This window comes from Stegodyphus dumicola, chromosome 3, assembly GCF_044657685.1.
Source record: "Stegodyphus dumicola isolate Sdum_Otavi_A_Nest chromosome 3, ASM4465768v1".
Taxonomy (NCBI): domain Eukaryota; kingdom Metazoa; phylum Arthropoda; class Arachnida; order Araneae; family Eresidae; genus Stegodyphus; species Stegodyphus dumicola.
Genome location: NC_140770.1, coordinates 197,454,511 through 197,476,471, shown reverse-complemented (window position 1 = coordinate 197,476,471; position 21,961 = coordinate 197,454,511). Strand labels below are relative to the sequence as shown.

Here is a 21,961-nt window from a genome sequence, read left to right as displayed (position 1 = left end):
ACACAAAAGAAACTATATATATTTTAAAAGTAATAATTGCTTAGAATTACATTTTCAAATTAAAATTCTCAAAAAAAGTTCCGTTAGGTAAAATAATATTGTATGTAGTTAATTATAATGCTATGTTAGAATATTGTGGAATAGGTGCATGATTTAAAAATCTTACTATTTATCAATTAAAAATTGGTCAAGAAATGTCATTGATTGATACAGTGGTCATTCTCTTTTTCTTTTTCCACCACTACCACTCGTCTGCTTTAGTAATCATTTTTCTTTCCTGAAGTGATTTGTATAGCTCCTGGCATCTGTCAGCTACAAGAACAAATCATAAATATAATGAGAAACTTTAATCTGTAGAAGTCATAAATCATAATACTTCGTTATCTAAATTGATTAAAGAATGTAATCTAAAAATGAAATAAAACATAGTATTGTTGTACTTAACAGTAGTACGAGAGGAAATTACGATAATTTTAACTTACAAATTCAGTAAATCATGCTTTATGAATTTACTTAAAAGTTAATTTTAGTCAAACTTAATTAGTTATATTTAAAAAATTAGCATAAGTAGTTAAAATAGAAAGAATTTTAATCAGTTTAAAATAAGAAATTTTATGCCACTCGCCTGTAGATCCAATGGCTTCAGCTATGCTGATCCATGCATTTCTTCTCATCAGGGAATTTTTATGGCGTTTATTATTGAGATTGAATATATAAGGATATTTCTGCAATTCATTTATGAGAAGTTCGTTCCGTCGCTAGAGAAAAACTCATTTTTTGTTGGTACAAAGTGCCAAAATGGGAAATGGTTTCCAAAGCTGCAGTAGTAAGCGGGTAAGTAAACAAACGTAATCATTGGTTGGTGCAGTCACGTGAATCGAGAAGCTAATGCGTCGAGCGTCAAAAAGTTGAAGTTAAATCAACTCGTGCGGTCTCCGGCCATCCGGCAAATGCCGCTTCTGAACTTGCTTCTGATTGGTTAACGCTTTACGCGGGGACACGTTGGTGTGAACGCAGCTTTACTGAGCAAGCTTAAATTAAAGTTAAATTGCATAGACTTTTACCACTAATTCACATCTGTAGTTTGAATTTGACTCTACTTGTTTAATTACATCACTACGAACTCTAATTGATTTTCTTAGCATCACAGCATGCCCTTATTTAAAAAGAACTTTGAACATAAAGTTCTTTTTAAATAAGAGGCTTATTTAAACCTTTGTCTGACTTTGTAGTTACTTTCAGACATAACGATAATTTGCTTCGCATCTGTGTGGGGTTTTGGATTATTTTACTTTTACTAGATCAAGTAAACCCTCATAGGTACATTATGAAGAGGTTGACAAGTTAGGAGATAAAGCACACAGAAACTATTGAGACAATTTTCTGATTGTTAGAAAAGATGCTTAAACAGAAGGAAATCGATATAAATTAGCCAAAATGTCTGGGAAGGCTTCAAATTAAAAAGACACATAAATATTTTGTTGAGTGTTGTTGCTACAAAACGTATATGTTTTGTAGCTTTTAATGTGTAATTAACCTAATATCATTTAAGAATCAATGTCATAATAATGTAATTTAAATTCTGGAATTTTATTAAATTTTGATTTTAACAGGACTTTTTTAACAAACATTGTTAAAAAATAAATTTAATAGTGGCCATGTAAATCCATAATGACTCAGGTTATCTAACTACCTAATTTAATTATTTATAACTAACTAACACTTACAAATTATCTCTGCATACTAAATTGAATTATTGCGTTTTATTAATCCTTACCGTGGTCACAAGCTAAAACACAAAAATGTCAAAATTCATGCAAAACTTATTCTTCGCATCTAGTGAGACTTAATACAATTAATAACAGACAGCACAATTAATACCGACTCAAAAATATTAAAATAATGCAAAACAACTTATCACCTTTGGTGCTTTAGTGGCGTACTGGAACCTTAAAATACATTAACTGGATTACAACCCCTGGAACTCTACACGAAGCTATGGCGCTAACTGCGTCAGACACTCAAATTATTTTCAAAACTTGCCAACTGTGCCTATATCAGGCCTTTCAGGCTTGTTCTGATCAGCAGGTGTCTCTCTAGGCAAGCAACAGCAATGACGACAAATAGACTTTTGTTATGAATTATGCCGATTGTGATTTTACTTCTCATTTTAACCTATGCCGTTTGACATAAAATCTACCTGTTATTTTCTAAACTGAGAAAGACAAAAATGAGACTACAAAAAACAAAAAAATAAAGCTGTTAGTAAAACATAAATATAATGTCACTTATGTTCTTTCAAAATATGTCCAACTATTATATGTGTAAAATATTTATTGCTACTTGATAAATTTAATAACGTTTATTTTATTCTCAAACTTATTCCTAATTATATTAATTGAAGTATGTTTAATAATAATGCATCCTATCATGTTTAAATGTGACCAGACGATTGCATGCAGGTTGTTCATTCACTTGGTGGCTATTGCCTGTGTACTGTGGCTGCCTATCTATCAGAAACACTGTTTATTTTATGTTGGAAACTTAGATTTGTAGTCAAGTATTGTGTATGGATTTAAATTCATTAGTGATTTTAGACATGTAAACAAACTGAAGAGAGTGAGAAACACTTAGTCATGCCTCTAACATCATTCAAAGGTACTGGTTTTGGGGTGGCAGAGTTCTTGTTTGAGAAGACAATGTTTCAGCTGAATGAAACTTCATGTCCCTATTCTCCTGAAGATCACTGCTGTAGTGAAATTCTCCTATTTCAGATGCATTTTTTTTTTTTTTTTTTTTTTTTTTCAGGGTTTTGGTAGCCTCAAGTTTCTTTTTAAAGATGACCTGTTAGGGGAATATTAACTGCACTGTCCCTGGATATCAGCTGTGAGCCATGGTTTTGCAGATGTACCATGATGTCTCAAGATTCCAAATTTATTGTATTTTTTGAAGAACTGACTTTATTTTAAATTACAATGGGAAAAGTTAACAACAGGAAAGTCAATTCAAATGACAAGCCATCTTTCATTTGTGGTTGACATACATTTCAAAATGCAAGGAAACATTCTTTGCATTTTGTTCTTTTTAACTTTGTGAAATTGCAGATAGATCGCAATTTTATAATACTGCAACATACATTGTTTTATTAAAGCATTGATAGAAAAATATATTGTAAGGCAAACTGATCGTAACATGTGCTCCAGAATAAAATTATGAAGAGTATTCTGAATGCTCTCTAGTTTATACAAAGTGCACAAATCCACAAAGGCATTAAATGAACAGTCACAACTCTAAACTCATTCCTTAGCACAGCTTGAAAAAGTTAAAAACTTACAATTTCCAGCTATTGCTGGATTTCAGAATTATCACATGGCGATCAAAAATTCCCACAGAAGGTTTAAGACTATACACTACAATGCTATATGGTGAAATTTTTTATTTGTGTTACATAATTACTGATACTTGAGTTTGACTGACAATACTCATGTTGATTGATTATAGGTAATCCACCAGATTTAATTTTAGAAAATATACAATTTTGCCTTAAGAGAGGATAGGTTGGAAAAATAGTACAGTATGATAAATTCTCATTTTTGTGAACTATAGCTTTGATCTTAAAATGTTTGTGATTTTTTTAATGCCATTCTCATTTACAAACCTTTGATTTTATGGTCTCTTTTTTTTTTTTTTTTTTTTTCTTTTCTCCTCATTTCATATGGGTTTACCAAATCAAGAATTTATTAAAGTGCATATATTCTTATTTCTTGCAACATACTATAATTGCATTGCTACTATTAAGTGTATAATATACCGTAGTAAAAAATAGATATTCATGGACTCGTAGGCAATAAACTGCTGCTGTTATATGGAAAAGAAACAAATGCGTCTACAATCAGTTTTAAGTGAATAACAATTAACAAGTAATAGTGATTATAATATTGTGTTAGGAGAATAACATTTTATTTTTAAGTTTGATTTTAGTTTTCAAAATTTATTAATTTTAAAATAAACAATTTGTTGTTTAATTTTCAAAAATAGTTGATTACAGCATAAAAACGAACTGACTGTCTTCGTACTAAAATCAAAGAAATATATAAATGTCATTTCTAAAATAAATTAGTATTTCTGTGAAATGCATTTTTTAAATAGCCCAGAAAACCAGGAGTATGCAAATTACATTAAGTTCTACAGTTTATATGGGCCATTAATTGCATAATTTGAGGACAACAAGTTTGGCTTGTGTATAAAGAAATGCAAAGAAAATATTTTTCCTTCTTCAAAAAATAAATAAAAATAAAAATTATTAAATAATTTGAACACTTTAATTAAAGAAATCTAATATACTTTGACAAGTTAACATTAATTTCAGTGCTTACTTATTGTCCTGCCGACTGGCCAAGTAGTGTCAATTATGGATGACCATGTAATTTGGCATTCCACAGTAACGATTGGCGACCATTGCCAAAATTTCCGTCATCAGTCGATGGGATACGTACTTTAATATTTAATGTAGTTTGTTTGGAAGAGATATTTAGTTTCATTTATTGAAAGTTTCATATTATCAAAGATCTAGTGTAACTTTTGTGAATAGTTTAGAACATGGTGTTTATAAAGATTGAGCTGAGATTCAAAAGGTTTTTATAAGTTAAAAAAAATATGCACTGATAAATATAAAAATAAATAGACCATTTGATAGGAAAAGGTTAGAAGAAAAGAAATTAAAATTTTTAAGTTAAATGCAGAATAAATTACTAAAAATTTGGTGTCAATTTAAATTGAAAAGTGGAAGTAGCTGTGATAAAACACTTAATTGGAAGTTATGAAATGATTTGATATTCAGATCAAAACATTGTAGTAGCTGAATTTTGTAAAACTAAATATTTTATCATATCAATATTTAGAAAGCATGCAGAAATATGTAGACATTTTCTGAAGTTCCATCAATAACCCTTGAAAATTCTTTAAGTTAATTAAAGGGATAATTCCATATATGTAAATATATCGTCTGAGATGCGTATTTTCTTTTTGTGCAGTATCTAATTTAAGAAACCTACAAATTGCATTATCCTTGTGTACTTAATTCACTCGTATTAATAACAAATGAATGCCTTAATTCCTTACATATCTTGTGCTTAACAGTGATAAATAAGATCCAGTCTAAAGAAATTGTCAGTAAAAATGATAAGTTTGTAAATAAAAATTATATCATGAGTATACATCCAGAATAAATGCGATGAGAAATAATAACAAGAACGCACGAAGAGCCATTCCACCCTTACAAGAATGCTCAGTTTGGCATTTCAGACACAGTATTGGGCCTATATGACCAACTAGTTTGAACTGAGCATGTAGGGAAAATGTGTTTTTCTTTAGTTGATGAATAGATATTAAAGAATGGTGATTATATGGTATCTACCTGCCCTTACTACAATGAATTTTTGGAATAGGGACATAACAAGACATTTTATTGTAATTCTATTGCACCAGCGATGTGAGATACTCACATCTTTTCTTGTGAAATGCTAGAAATGATGTCATTTGAAAGCTTCAGGTTTAGGATAGAAGAAGAAAACTGCAGAAGCCTTAAACAAAATTTCATGTGGTTTCATATTTTGACTGCATAGCTTGGGAAGGAGTTCAGTAGTTAATTAATTGAAACTAATAAGAAAGAAATTTCAGAGATCCCATGGCCTAACAATCTTGTAGTCATTGTAGGATTGAATATAAGCAATCTTTTTTTGAGGGGGTATGATTTTGTGGATTTAATGTTTAACTTCATAAGTAAACTTTTCAATTTAAAATTATAATTGTTTTATAATTCCATACTTAATTGCCTGTAATTTATGCCTTGAAATATCCTTTAATTTTGACACACAACATGCATTGATGATCTAAATTGTCGGATTTTTATATGATGACATGTATGTTAATAATTTTGACTTTATTTACTAAATTTATTTTCTAATTTTTAGAGCCTCATGTTTTGCTTTTTCGAAAGTCAAAGGCTAAACAAGAACAGATTTGATTTCATGACATCAGCCACTACATCAAGAGTTGTTCAGATCTGTGAAATTATACCACCGGGAAAGTAGGAAAAATGCTAATTGACAGTTTACAACTTTTCTGTAATTTTCTCATATTGCTAATATAAAATTTAAATTCTATTTTCATGTTTTTTACTTTTTTCAAATATTTTTCTTAAAGATGGAAAAAATAAAACCTTCGTATTTTCTTTTGAATTCTTTTATTGATTAGCAAACTTTCAACAACATAAAAGAGTTAAAATATAAAGCTCTTCGAAATATAACTGTATGGGAGATATAGGATATACTATTATGACAGGTAATATGCTTTTATTTAGAAGTTTTAATTAATTTTATGCCTTTTTGTGTGTGTTAATAGTGTCACTGAAATACAGATGCTATAAAGGGAATATTTTGAGGAAAATGTTTTTGTGTTTGTATTTATGTTGAGTAGAGTTCTCTTCATGAATATTTGGAAAACAGTATTTGTGTATGTAGATACTGAATTTATTAACTAGGTTAACTGTTACTATGACAGTTATTGAATTCCTTTTCATTTTATCAAGTTTTGTTTATTTTAAACAGCCTGTTAAAATTTTCAAATGATTATTTTAATTTTCTGATTTGGGGACTTAATGGGCATATAGCATAAATATGCTTTTTAACCTTTTCACATGAGGTATAGACACTATTTTTTGTGTATTGAAGCCATTTAATCAACTATTGAATCAGCAAAAAATTGAAAAACCGATCGACAGGGTCTGCTCTTACTTACTCTGCATTAAGTTACAAATTTTAAATTTCCATAAAAAAAAACTAAGTTTAATTTATGAAAACTTATATTTTAGCCTAATTAAATATAGTGAATGCATGGGACATGTATGTCCCATCCACCAGGAAAAGTTTAACCCATAATTTGGAATTATGCCCTAATGCGACAAAGAAATTGATGAGGTCATGTTGCCATCTAGTAAACTCTGTCTGATTACATTGAAATTTGATAGAAAGATTTCAGTTGTGGCCATGTTCTGATCTCACCCAACCTTCATTTTTTGCTTCACTCTTGTCATATGAGTGAGTACCAGAAACTTAGCTGGGCTATTCAAGCTAGTATGAATTTCTTCAATGAAATCCATTAAATTAATCTTGCTAAAATTTCAGCATCTTTCGGAATTACACTTGGGATGTGTGTTAATGATTTGGCTTTCTTTAGTCCCTTTAATAAGTTTTCTTACGATGGACAAATATTTATTTCAGTTGTTGGTTTTCATTTGTAGTATTTCTTCTCAGTACTTTGCTGCAGTTTCTTGGCTGGTGAATGACAATATTTGTGCCTGATTTTTTGGTCAACGTTGGAAAGCTTTCAAACTCCTTTCAATAATCCAAAAATAGCAACATGTCAATACAGTTTTAAAACAGTAATGTTGGTCAGTGAAGCTTGAATAGTCCCTTGCAGCCCATGTTTAGCTCCAAGTGATTATCATCTGTTCTTCAAACTAGCATCATCAATCTAGCTTCATTATGAAGGCCAATCACTGACACTCCAGCTATATTTATTTCGAAGGAAAATAAAAAATACTGCAATATAAAGCTTTTTTTTTTAATATTCTCGAAAATGTTACACACTCTAAAATTCAAAAGAGAAAACCTGCTCTGCTACACATAATGCAGGAAATTCTAATGCATGTATTGTTTGGGATATTTTAATGAATTAACTTTAAGTAAATTTATTTTTGGATGTTTCTAATGCTTGCTTCTCAGGTTTTTGGAATTTCTTTAAATATTCTGGGCATCTCCTATAACTACTTACTTGAGTTCCTTGACAGAATAAACACAGTTTTTTTCTTCTTGTTTTAATCGACATTCTGCATTTCTGTGTTTTTGCATGCATTCAATGCAGTGAGTTATGTTAAACATAAGTACTGCATATCACAAAATCTCTGGTAATTAAGGCACTGGATTGACCCTTCTCTTTTTGGTTTGAATTTTTCCATTAAAATGATTGATGCTGATAAATGTTGTTAGCATTAAATATTGCAAGTCCAGCTTCATTCCATTCAAGCTGAAGAAAATTTAACTCTGTTTTTCTATTTGTTCTTGATGTTTCTTTGTGAACTAGATTACTTGAATGATGGGTTTTTTTTTTTTCTTTTTTTTTTTTTTTTTTCTTTTTTTGCTAAATCATTCTTTGTAGCTTCCTAGGGGATAGAAGGGGGGATTTGTTTCAGTATCACTTTCATCATTGTATCATTTCTTCTTTAATAAGAATTAAAAGTGATGTTCTTACTTTTTTTACTGTCCTGGACTCTGTGGTAATCATGTAATTTCTTAACATGTATGAAAATGGTTGATTTTTCAAAATCACTTCTCCCCCCATATCACTAAGGGTTCTCTTCCTGTCCTGCACCAATCTATGTCCATATTTGTTATGACTATTGGCAAAATTTTCTCCTTTGATATTTTTTGTTCATCACTAGTCTCATTTTGAGGCTGCTCATTAGTAATGAAAAGTTATTTTGATGTGCTATTTCTGTATTTTCTTCTGTAGTGGGGATTCTTGCTGTTTTTCTTCGAGATATCCATATAGGGTTTTCTATTTTTCTTATTTCAGCTTCATGTTCCATTGCTTTGCTCTGAATTTCCATCTCAGCTTCCTTCAGTTTGGAAAACTTCTCCTCCTTAGGGGCGGCAGACAACTCTGTGCCTCTTATCAGGAGAGCCTCCAAAGAACCTTACGTTTTTAAGCATATGTACCTATATGTAAGATTATAAAAAAGGATGAAGCTAATGCAATGAGTTATGTTAAACATAAGTACTGCATATCACAAAATCTCTGTTAATTAAGGCACTGGATTGACCCTTCTCTTTTTGGTTTGAATTTTTCCATTAAAACGATTGATGCTGATAAATGTTGTTAGCATTAAATATTGCAAGTCCAGCTTCATTCCATTCAAGCTGAAGAAAATTTAACTCAGTTTTTCTATTTGTTCTTGATGTTTCTTTGTGAACTGGATTACTTGTGAACTGCATTTAAAATGTTGAAGTTTATTATGGAAATAGGCTTTCAAAAATCAATCTCTAACTATATGTGTTTCAGTTGCTTCTTGCAAGAGAAGGTTTTCAATTTTAAAATTGATTAAAAACTAACCTTGATCAATCGTAACTAATATTATAAATGCGAATGTGAGTTTGTTTGTTTCTTACAGTTTCACGCCTTAACCCATCATCATGAAATTTTCAAGAAATATTTTTGATATATTAGAAAAGTTTATAGGCTAACACATCTTTCAATAAGTCCCGAGACTAACTAAGAAAACAGCATCCATTTCACAAAATTCACGTTTATTCATCAACATAATCACCAAGAGCTATGCAATCATTCCAACGCTTTTCTAACTTTTCAATACGATGCTTGTAAAATGATTTGTTTTTGTCCACAAAATAAGCTTCAGTGGCAGCAATAACTTCCTCATTCGAGTCAAATCTTTTTCCCTGCAGCATCTTTTTTCAGATCAGCAAGCAGCCAGTAGTCGCTAGGGGCTAGATCTGGGCAGTATGTTGGGAAGCAGAATGAAGCCCAACTTGTTCAATGTAACCAGTGTTTGCATTGTCTTGATGGAAGATGGTTTTTTTTCTTCTTCGTGTGCGGTCGTTTTTTTGCAATTTTTTGCTTCAGAAGCGCTAGTATTTCAGTGTAATAGGTGCTATTGATAAATTTTCCCTTTTCAAGGTAGCCTATGTAAATTATACCTCGTGCATCCCAAAACACTGATGCCATGACTTTGCCAGCTGACTGTAGCATTTTGGGGCAGTTCGGACGGCTTTCACTGGCTGCACGCCACTCAGCTGACTGCTGCTTCAACTCTGGAGTGAAATAATGGATCTGCATTTCGTCCAATGTCACATACCGACGCAAGAAATCCTGTTCATTGTGAGTAAACAGTGGCAAACAGCTCTGTGAATCGTCAACTCGTTGTTGCTTTAGTTCCATTGTGAGCAAACGCGGCACCCATTTGGAAAACACTTTTTTTATGCCCAACTTTTCATGTAAAATCGCACACGCACTTCCGGTGGATATGTTTACCGTCTCAGCAATCTCACGATTGCGGTCATTCATCACGATTTTCAACACTTGTTTCACATTTTCCGGAGTAACTGCTTCATTTGGCCTACCCGCATCATTTGTATCCATGCGACTGCGCTTTAAATAAACATACCAACGACAGATGGTTGTTTTCGATGGAGCAGAGTCTGGATAACATTTTTCAAGCCGTTGCTGAGCTTGGACGGTACTTTTGCCCATTAAATAGCAATGTTTGATCAACACTCGAAATTTGTTTTTTTCCATTTTGTGCACAAGTAGTGCCACGTTCAGTACAGTAGCTTTGCTGTTTCCAGTATGAATGCCATGAAAATCAGACACGTGTCATTTGAAGGTTAGTTCTTTGGAACAACGCCATCTGTCGGTTAGTCCTGGGACTTATTGAACGATGTGTTATAACTTTTCATACGACTTTAATTAGCCGAGATATTAATTAAAAACTACTTTTCCCCCTACATTTTTCACTTTGTTGGGTTTTTCCCCATTAAAGGGATTTGGCTGCGTGGCAGTTTCTTTTTTCACAAATATCTATGGAACGGCGCATAGTTGAATTTCGAGACGCATATCCCGATTCCAAAAATTCGCCCGAATCCTTTGATACCTTTGACATTTTTGTACAACTTTAATGAGATGAGATATTAATTAAAAACTCTGCAAATGCTAATTTTTATGAGACTCAATAGCGACATTAGGGATTTTTTCTTAGGTCTTCCCATGTGGGTCCAATAAATTAGTGACAAAAATTATAACTTTTGATCCAATTATCCAAATGCTTTCATTCCTTAATTACTTAACCAATCATCATGAAATTATCAAGAAATTTTTTTGATATGTTAGAAAAGGTTATAGGCTATAAAATGTTTGCATGGTTTAAGCCACGCACCTGTGCATGCAGACAAACTTTTACATCGTTTAACTTATCGTTATGAAACTTTCAACACTTAATGTTTATACAACGACAATCATTTTAAGCTATAAAACATGAGTATAGTGTGTACCACACACTTATGACTGTAGCTTAAATTTAACAAATTACTTGCATTTTAATTTTGCTATGCTTTTAACATAAAATACTACAATTTTTACATCAACATTTGTTAATTGTTTAGGAAACTACGAATGTCATACTAAGTACTACAGTATACATACTACAAATGTCACGCCTGTCACACTTTAGAGTACACTGATGTTATAGAGTAGGTCTTCCCACAGAGAAATGTTTATAGTGTTACAATTGAAGAAAGAATCATTATGATTATTTGAAACTGCATTTTTTCTGTGAAATACTGTTATTATTTTTATTTTTTGTTTGTAAGACAATGTTTTGTATAAGTTGTATATTTTTAAGTACTTTTATTTACTACAATCCTAACCAACGTCTGTTTTAATTTTAGACATAAGATATCTCTTTTTGTTTATTCCTTTACTAGAGCTATCAGGTGTACCCTCACATAAACTCTAATTGAAACTAAATGTACAGGTAATGCTTATGCAAAATATAGATGAACCTCGACTGTGTAATGGAACGAGGCAGATCACACAATTAGGGCAGAATATAATCGATGCCACTATTTTAACAGGTGTAGGAAAGGGGGAAAGTGTTATCATACCTCGAATCCCAATAATCCTCACTGATGTACCGTTTCACTTTAAAAGACTGCAGTTTCCAATCAAACTTAGTTTTGATGTTACTATTAACAAAGCTCAAGGGCAAGCATTACAGGTTGCAGGGATGCATTGGAAAAGCCATGCTTTTCTATGGTCAACTTTATGTTGCCTTTTCACATGTATCCAAAGCCATGAATTTATATGTATTAGCGCCGAATGGAAAAACATATAATATAGAATACAGAAGCATCCTAGAATAATACGCTTATTCGTTCTCTTCTGAAAAAGAATTAATATTTTTAACACTTTGTTAATACTTTAAACTTTTTGAAATCTTGGTAATGAAAGTTATTTATTTTTGTAGTAAGATATCTTAATAAAGCATGTTTTTCAGTTTTTTAAAATTATATTTTACTTTAACATTTTTTAGTAAAAAAAAAAAAAAAAGACATAAGATAAGATTGCAATGTTTGATATATCCAAATCGTATTTTAAGAATTATGCAGAATAGCATCTTAACAACATCAATATGGATTTCTTTTTATCTCAATGAAGAAGGGCAGTATTAATTAAATTTTGCGCAGAGTGTATTTTTAAATTAAAAAATAACTAATAGTAACTAAAATTTTATCCTGGTTATCTTGGTCAGGGAATAAGAAAAAAAAAAATCAACTTATTTTATTTTCTTCTCAATAATCTTTGAAACTTATTTAAAGATCAACGCAAGCAAAGCCGGGGGTAAAAGCTAGTAATGAGATAAATAAAATTTAATGGTTTTGCTTTCCATTGAAAATACAGTAGCTAAAAATGCTGATTTTAGTGAAAACTTTAAACAAACTTTCAGAAGTCAGAGCTCGCAAAAAAACTGGTTTAGCTTTTTTTATAAAAAGAAAAGTTAAAAAAATATATATTTGGCTACTAAATGAAAGTATTTCCCCCCTCCTAATTTTACTTTACGATTTACTTGTGATTAAATAAATGTTAGCTATATATTTGTGTTCACGTTTTGTATGGTGGTGTGGTGTCTTTTGAAACTAAAAATTGATTACAAAGGGCCATGTGTCGACAAAACGCAGCCAACTATCTCAGTGATCTTTTTAGAATGGAACCTTTCTGGATCAAAAAGATATTCTCCAAGAACAATCAAAGATCTTAAATTTTGTGGAACAATCACAAATGTGGTTAGAAATCAACTATCTGGTCACAGTTATTGAAGAGACAGTAGGCCATCTCTTTCTATTCTTATAACCCAAAAGCGCTGGGTTTGGGATCAAGTTTTAGTTTTTGTAATGTCTCAGCATTAATTTCACAAATCGTATAGTCTTTTTTGATGGTATTTCTTCTAAGCTGACACCTTGCAATGGCATTTGCATTGTGAAGAGAAATTTTCTTATTATTGCCATCATTACTTCTTTGGCAAGCCAAGCCCTGTCTGCAGTTTTGTTTCCAGGAATGCCAGCATGAGCAGACATCCACAGCAGAATGCATACCTTATCTAGATTGTCAGTTTCCTTCCGCTAATGCTAACTATCTCGGGCAAGTGTTGACTGAACTTTATTTACTGCATCTTAGGTACTCTGGAGTTGCAGAAGGCAATTAACTATTTGCTTTCTTCATATTCTTAAGTAGATAATGTTCATTAAGGCTTTGTTTACTTCTGTCAGTTCGCTGGTGAAATCTGAGGCAAATCTGCCCATGTCAAACTTGTGGTTCATAGTTATGCCATTCACACTTTATGTATGCCATTCTGGACAGTTGAGTTGCGCCATCAGTGTATGTGTTACTGTAAAAGATCAAAGTCTGGTAAATCCTAGGTTTTACCAGTAAAAAGCTAGCTTTTACCAAAATGGCTTGGTAAAAGTCCAAAGTGTGCTTTAATGATTCCATTTCAGCTTTTTACCAAGCCTTTTAGATAAAACTTAGGAAATACCAACACCTTCCAGTAAAAGCCCAAAATGAGGGATTTAAATTGACCTTGAACGAGTCTGCACACGCAAATTCCGTTGCTACACTCTGTTCCTGCTCCTTATTTGTGCTATTTACAGTTTAGCTTCCAACGAATTCAAACAAGTGTAAGTAGCTACGATCTGAAATAGCAGTTTGTTTCCATTTTAACATACTGTTACGAAATGTACAGGCGCAGTAAGATGGCTTCCCCGCAAAGCAGTTTGAGGGTTGCCACATTTGGCGAGATATTGCCCATTTGGCGACAAAATCGGCGATATCCCATGGACAGATGGAGAACCTTCTGGAACATATTATTACCGCTTTAGACCAGAATATTCTCGAACACAAGCCGAAAGCTAAATAAATCCTGCTGGTCTGCAGTAAGTTAGTGTGTGTCTCTCATCAAGTGTGTGTGCCTCGTCTAGCAAGTTGATAGTCAGTCATTGAGCGAGTGTCTCGAAGTCTAGCGCCGAGGTGGTCGTCGTGTGCATCAAGAGAGTCTTTTAGTGCATTGCAAAGTAGTGCATCGTTGAGTTTTGTCTTTGACTGTGCTGAGTCGAGAGCTATAGTCTTGTGTATCGTCGAGTGCATCGTGTGGAGAGTCTCGAGAGTACGGGGAGTTCCAGAACAACCAAACAGAGTTGGGAGCTGTACTCAGGTGCTTTGCAGCGAAGCTGTCTCCACCGTTATTGCCTGACAATGTGAAGGATGTGTCATTTATTGTTTCAACGTGTTTATAGTAGATCTCCGACGACTGTAAAAAGTGTTATTAGAGCTATCCTGATTAACATTGGCTAAATAAAGTGTGTTTTGATACTTCATCAAGTGTCGTTGTTATTCACTCCAAATCCACGAACGTAAACGAAGAAAATAACGCAACAACTGGTGTCAGAAGAGGAAAAACGTAACAATACTTTGCATTTTTCATTTTAATGAAAGAAAATGAGTGATGTTGTGCAGAAAAGTTTTATGACGATTAAAACAAATGACAAATAAGTGTAAAGATTAAGACAAAAGCACGATAACAGCTTTTATTTAATAAATGAGAAATACACTTCTTTAATAAACAAAGGGAAAGAAGCAAAATTGTGAAGGAAAAACAAGCAATTCGTTACAGAAGGTTGAACCGCTGTACTATTTTAAATATTGGAGGAGAGAACAAACTTATAGTACCATTATCTGCAGAAAAAGCATAAATCCTATATTATGTTACAAATAATGAAGTCTTCAACCTCATACACAACACTCAAATCGCACTTGGCATGCTGGAAGAACCCGTATGATTAAGGAACCGAATCACAAGTACAAGAATGTAACAGTCATCACTTATTTGAGACTATGTGAACCATTTCAGAAAGAAACAAAAAACTGTTAAAAAGGGGATTGTAATCAAACTAGTTGTGCATAGCGAAATGAACTCTCGATGCCAAGTCGACCTAACAGATATGCAGTCGAATCCTGATCATAATATGAAATTCATTTTAGTATATCAAGATCATCTTACAAAATTTGTCCTATTCTGAAGTTTATGCAGTAAAAGAGTTGATAAAGTAACATATCACTTTCTGGATATTTTCACAACTTCTGAAGCTCCTAACATTCTCCATTTTGACAGTAGGAGGGAATTTTGCAACCTAATTATAAACAGTTTATGTGAAATGTGGAGTAATATAAAAATAGTTCTTGGTAAACCGAGACGCAGTCAATTGCAAGGCTCTGTCAAACGGGTGAATTAAAACATTGAGAACATGTTGGCAACATGCACGGAAACAAATAAAAAAGAAAAGTGGTCGTCAGAAGGATTAAAATTTGTTCAAGCAACAAAAACTAAGCATGTCACATGGAAATCAAATGTTCACCTTATAAGAATCTTAAGTTTTACTTACGTTTATTTTAAAACTTTACTGTCCTCTCTTATTTTTCACTTCCAGTCAGAATAAACACATTGTTCTGTTTATGCAAATTGTGCTAGCAAACTCTTAAGTATTTAAGTTGTGGCTTTTCACCAAGTAGAGTTAGAAAGTGAGAGAGAGTGAGCCTTCTCGCCATTTTATTTTACGCATGCTTTCAATCAGTTGCTGTCCGCCTTTAAGACTAGAGTTTTAGTCCTCTTGATATTGAAGACATATTGTAGCTTTCTCGCAGTTTGCGTTCTATGTAGATAAAAATCTAAAAGACCAATCTTAGTGTTATTCGTCTGTGTAAAGTATTTGAGTTTAGCTCTTATTTGAATTTAGTTAGTTGTAGTTCTTACGTTCAGATGACAAGTGGTGGTCTTTGCATCCCGAAGTGCGGGAGCACCTGTAAATTGTGAAGAATAAAGGGTAGTTAGTTAAACCCTTCCCTTTCTTGTTGTCTTTTCTACAGTTAAAAAGAACATAGTTTAGTTAAACTCGCTGTTCTATTCAGGACACTTGCATGTTCGCAAAGCAGATAAGGAGAAATAGTAGTCCTGATAACCTTATGAAGCTATGTTTGGTTGTCCAATGAAACTGAGGCTTGCTAACTCAGTTTTGCCACGTAATTTGATTAGTAACATGGACACTGAAGCATGGCCACTTAGAAAAAAATAAATATTAATAATGAACACATCGTTAACCTGTCGAGTTATTTTCTACAAATACCTTTAAAAGTGTCACTAATTTTGGACCGAGCTTCCTGTAAAAATGTCACAAAAATAACCCTAAATCTCTGAAAAATTCTGGCTATTCCTTTTGTTATAACCTTCCTCTTCCAAAATTTTACATCGATAGTTCTGACTATAAGTGATTACGACCATAAATATTAGTACCCGTAGATGTGAGCTATCAAGAATGTTGCAAATGACTAGCTTCTCAGTGATGACTCTCCGAATGCCGCAGGGTACAGGTGCGAATCCTGTCTTAAAAGGTTTTTATTTTGAAACAATTTGGTTTTAAAATTTACCCTGTCTTTTTTTTTTTTAATTATAAAGCGTGTTTAACCTAAGTTACCTAAATCTCTGTGTCATTTATTATCACTTGAATTTCAGTGCAGGTTGGTTAAATTGCTATTAATAAAACTCATATTAAAAAATATCTGGTGCAATTTTCATTCTGTCTGTGAAACTGCTAATTCGATTGCATTTGATATTATTTCTTATTTTCTATGTTTTTGTCATAAATTAAAAATCTTCAAATAGTTCAACACTTTTCTATATTCTTCATTTGCATGCAGATAATAATTATTTTAAATAATTTCTTTTTACTTAAATATTACCTATAATTTAAGATATTTAGCATAATATTTGAATAATTATTACAAAAAACATATCTTTTATTATTTCTGCCAAATTTAATCAATTGATGTAATTTTTAAACTTGCTTTTTAGAGAAACTCTAGTTAAATATTAAGGACATTTCAAAATTTTAACTTTTCAGGCATATTTAATGCTGAAATTTACGTAGTTTTTAAAGCAGATGTTATTTTCTGGAAAGATTTCGTTTTTTGAATGAACAATGTATACTTTAAAATATATATAAATATGCTCTGTTAAGTAAAGTTAAATATTCAGTGAAATAAACATCATAACTAAATATCTTAATTTCAGGGGCAGAAAAAAGATTTTTATGATTATACATGGATTACTGATTTGAAAAAGGATGGGTTTCAAATGTAACTGAGTTTTCTTCTGATTTATGAAAACAAACATTTAGGTGATTTCAAGATAGAGCATAAACAATTGTTTAAAATATCTCCTTGATCTCAACGAAATTAAATTTGCCTTTGGTATAAATAAATAAATAATGCTTTTGTTTTTGCTTTTTCTTAAGCAATAATTTCAAGATTTTTTTTTTAATACAGACATTATGGTATCACTTTTAAACACCTGATCTGTTTTTGATCAGTAAACAAAACATTTAGGAGTTCTTTAAGGGCTGAAATGGTGATAATATCAATGTCAAATTTGCATTTCACTTTCTTTATATACACTCAAGATATTCTAAAGGGGAATTTTAACCTGAAGCAGTTTTTCTTTATGAATTTTCAGATGATCATGAATTTATTGACTGAATTTAAAAGTGCTTGCCTTCCTGTCCTTAAAACACCAGTACAGTTTGTCTGAAATAGGATTAAAAACGTTAATTTATAACAGAAAGTTGAAAAGGAAAGATGAGACATAGTTAATAAGAAACAATAAGAAGCAACAAATTGTATACTGTAGTCTACACATCTGCTGCCTATGTTCTTGTAATTTGCTATCATTTCTGATCGTGGAATTGTGGTGAGCTTTCATGATTTTGTATATTTTCAGTAGAAATGTAAATATGAAAAACTAAATTTGTTGTTTTTTGATAAATAAATTTTTTGTTTTCTTAAACCAAAGCATGCATAAAAATATTTCAGTTGACAAGAGATTGTATAAATGCTTATTTGGGGAGGGGATTTCTCTATAAATGGTAGTAAATGAGAATGTTTTCTTATTTACTTAATTCAAGAAGATACTTATACAGTATCTTCTTGAGAGTAGAAGACTTTCATTAATTATATATTTATAAGAATATGACTTCATGCGACACATGAGAAATATTCCATGCAGCTAGCCTGACCACCAGCATAACTATTAGTGCTTCTTAGCCTTATCCACTCTGTTGGCAGTGGTGATAAAGGCAAAGCATGTTTTGCTTCCCTTAAATAAAGCTAAGACTAAACTAAATAAAATTCTTGCTTTATTCCGTAAATAAAATAAAAGAGCTAACACTGTAGCCTTTACATTTAAAATCATTTAGGGAAAGCAAACTAGCATAAAGCTAACTGATAATCACACAAGAGAACAAGAAAAACACGATTCGCCGATACCGGCGTACATATATATTATACTCAGCCAACCCGCCGATCTTGACGTCATCGGCCAATCAGCGGCAACCACGTTAGCTTACCTCCGATCAAAATTTGCATGTGGAAAACTAAAGCCAACAAACGGCCCTCTTTTCCCCATGCAAAGACAAACTTTCACAGAAGTTCATAGTTCAGTTCTATTATATGAAAACACTTATTGTCTTTAAACACTGAAAACATCTAAACAAAACTTTCTTAAATTAACAGCAGTTGCTGCTTTTGTAAATAAGTCCGCAGTATTTAATTTACTGGTGATAAATTCAAGGTCAAACACTCCATCATTTACTAGTCTTCTAACAAAGTGATATTTTACGTCTATGTGCTTAGTTCGGCGATTTTCTATTGGCGATCTAGAAAAATCAATGGCAGACTTGTTATCACAAAATAGTTTACACTCTCTTAATTTAAACTTTAAAATTTCATCTTGTAAGACATTTTTCGTCCACATTAATTCCTTCGCTGCTTCAGATAAAGCGATATACTCCGCTTCCATGGTTGATAAACTTACACATTTTTGTTTAACAGTTTTCCAGATTACCGGTACTTCATCTAAATATAATATAAATCCTCCCATGGACACGCGGTCATCTCTATTACTTGCATAATCAGCATCTGAATAACAATATAAATTTAGATGTTTAATCTTCGATAAGTTTAACTTATATAATTTAGTACTATTGAGATAACCAAGCAATTTCAGCAATGCTTCCCAATGCCTAATTCCAGGATTCTCCTGAAATTGTGATAAGATATTCACTGCACATGTAATATCGGGCCTTGTCCTGTTAGTATGTCCTGTAATGTATGCATTTCCGCAATTTCTACACTTGTAGATGGACAATCTAATTTTGTAAGAATAGTGCCCTTAGCTATGGGAAGTGAAGTTATTGGTATCTGGAAATGTTTAAATTTTTCAAAAATTTCTTCGATATATTTTTGCTGATGTATAAAAACCCCATTCTCATTCTCTAAGAATTCAATTCCAAGTAACGTTTTAGTTTTGCTTAATACTTTAAGATCAAAAAACTTATTCAGCTGTGAAATTACTTTATCTATACTATATTGATCTTTACTAAAAATCACAATATCATCTACATATAATAAGAGAATTACATTTGAACCCTTATAAACACAATTACACCATTGTATTTTCTTAAAATGTAGATTTTCTAAAGTACTTTCAAATTCACAAAACCATTCACGGCCGCTTTGATGTACACCGTAAATGGCCTTGTGTAATAAACACACTTTATTTTTCTCTTCGATAAATCCCTCTGGTTGGGTCATATATATTTTCTCATTTAGGTTTGCATATAAATATGCGTTCTTTACATCTAACTGACAATTAGTCCATCCATATAAACAAACCAGTATAGTGAAAAATATTCTTATGATTGAAAAATTTACTACAGGACTGTAAACGTCATCAAAATCTTCACCTCTTTTCTGCCTGAATCCCTGTGCTACTAAGCGTGCTTTGTATCTAACCACTTGATTCTTTTAATTTCTTTTTAGCGTATGGACCCATTTGTTTCCAATTATAGTTTTATTTTCTGGCTTTTCGACTAATTCCCAAACCTTTCTTTTCTTTATTGTGTTGATTTCTTCTTTCATTGCCTTATCCCATTCTTCGGCATTTACTGATTTTCGTGCTTCTTTAAAATTTTGTGGGATAACTATTTCTACGGAATTTGCCTCTTCAGACATAGAGCTAGTCTCCTGTTCTACGAAATTAACTTTCCCCGAGTATTTGCTTTTTCCACTAAAATCGAACTTATCTTTTTCATATTTAATATTTCTTGCCTCACAATACTTTTCAATATCATTATAGGATCTAAAACGGGTGTCTGTTCCCTCTACATAATAATATATGTCTGTACGTGTTCCATCTGGCCTTTTAACTGCTTTTCTTTGCCAGTTTAAGTCTGATGCTTCTTTCAGAGTAGATTTGTCACCTGACAACTTTATTTCTTCTCTAGAAATTTTCTGTTCTTCATCTGATTCTACTAATAGCTCAGATTCCTCTAGCAAATTTAGGTTTTGATTTCTGTTCCAGGATGCCATTTGCTGCATACAGTTTTTCATCGAACTTCACATTACAGGTTTCTATTAATTTGTTTTCTTCTGGCAGCCATATCCTATAACCCCTAGTTTCCTTTGTATATCCTACCATGATTCCTTCTTTGCACCTCATTTCTAATTTATTCCTAATCTGTTTTGGCACGCCAACATAGGCTTTACAACCAAATACTTTAAAATAAACAACACTGGGTTTTCTATTTAGGAACGTTTCATAAGGGGTTCGGTTGCTTTTATGACATACTCTGTTCCACGTATGTACGAAACAGCCAAGAGCTTCTGCCCACCATTCTTTTCCCATTTTACCGTCATTAAGCATAGCTTTAACGGCGTCTAATGCCGTTCGGTTAAAACGTTAACACACACTGTTCTCCTCTGGGGTGTACGCGTTCGTGCGTTCAACACTAATTCCATTTTCGGCTAAGTACCCTTCGAATTGCCTATTACAGAATTCCCCACCATTATCAGTGCATATACTTATTAATTTTCTATTTGTCAGTCTTTCCATTTGCCTATGATAATTCTTAAAGTTGTAGAACGATTCGTTTTTATTTTTCATACAATACACTGTTACTAATCTACTATAGTCATCTACAATAGCGAGAAAATATTTACTCCCACCCTTAGATGGAACTGGTAGTGGACCACAAACGTCTAAATAAACCAACTGCAATGGTTTATCCGATCTCTTCAGAACAGATTTAAAATTTATTCTACTAGATTTAGCAATAATACATGATTTACGCCTCTCTATCGGTTTTTCAATTTCTGGTAACCCTTTCACGCTTTGATTCTTACTAGTTTTCTTAATATAATCAAAATTTACGTGGCTAAATCTCCGATGCCATAACATTGCATCGTCTATTTTATTTAACTTTCCAATTTCTGTACCGTAACCAGCTTCCCTTTTACCTGTTGCATATCTAAATGGTTTTACGTGATAAAGTCCATCATATTGTTTAGCGTAGCATAATCTATCCCAATTATTAAAGTATATCCACATCTTCCCTTTTGAAATCATAAAATGAGCACCAGCCTTTTCTAACCTTGCTCCCGATAATAGATTTCTTCTTAGATTTGGATTATATAACACATTATCTAACTCAATCCAATTTATTTGATTGCCTACTTTTACTGCAAATTTGACAGTACCCTTTCCTAGTACTTTACTTTCACAATTTCCTACAGCTAAAGACATACGTATATCGTTTATTTCTTCGAAATTTGTCATTAAATTTCTATTATTACAGAAATGAGTTGTAGCTGCAGTATCTACCACCCAATTAAATTTATCTGCGTTACCTCCTTTATCTGTAGTTGTTACATAATTTTCTACTAACATTAA

General features: G+C 32.1%; 1 protein-coding gene across 2 annotated transcripts in view; it reads left to right on the top strand.

The window, feature by feature from the left end:
• The window catches only part of LOC146998237 (cyclin-dependent kinases regulatory subunit-like), a 34,529-nt gene extending 28,290 nt beyond the window's left edge, over positions 1–6,239 (top strand). For both annotated transcript variants that reach the window (XM_085813734.1, XM_085813733.1), the window contains exon 4: positions 5,973–6,239. In XM_085813734.1, the coding sequence (XP_085669860.1) occupies positions 5,973–6,025 (53 nt within the window). In that variant the 3' untranslated portion in view covers positions 6,026–6,239. The remainder of the gene's footprint in view (positions 1–5,972) is intronic.
• Positions 6,240–21,961: the final 15,722 nt, after the last annotated feature.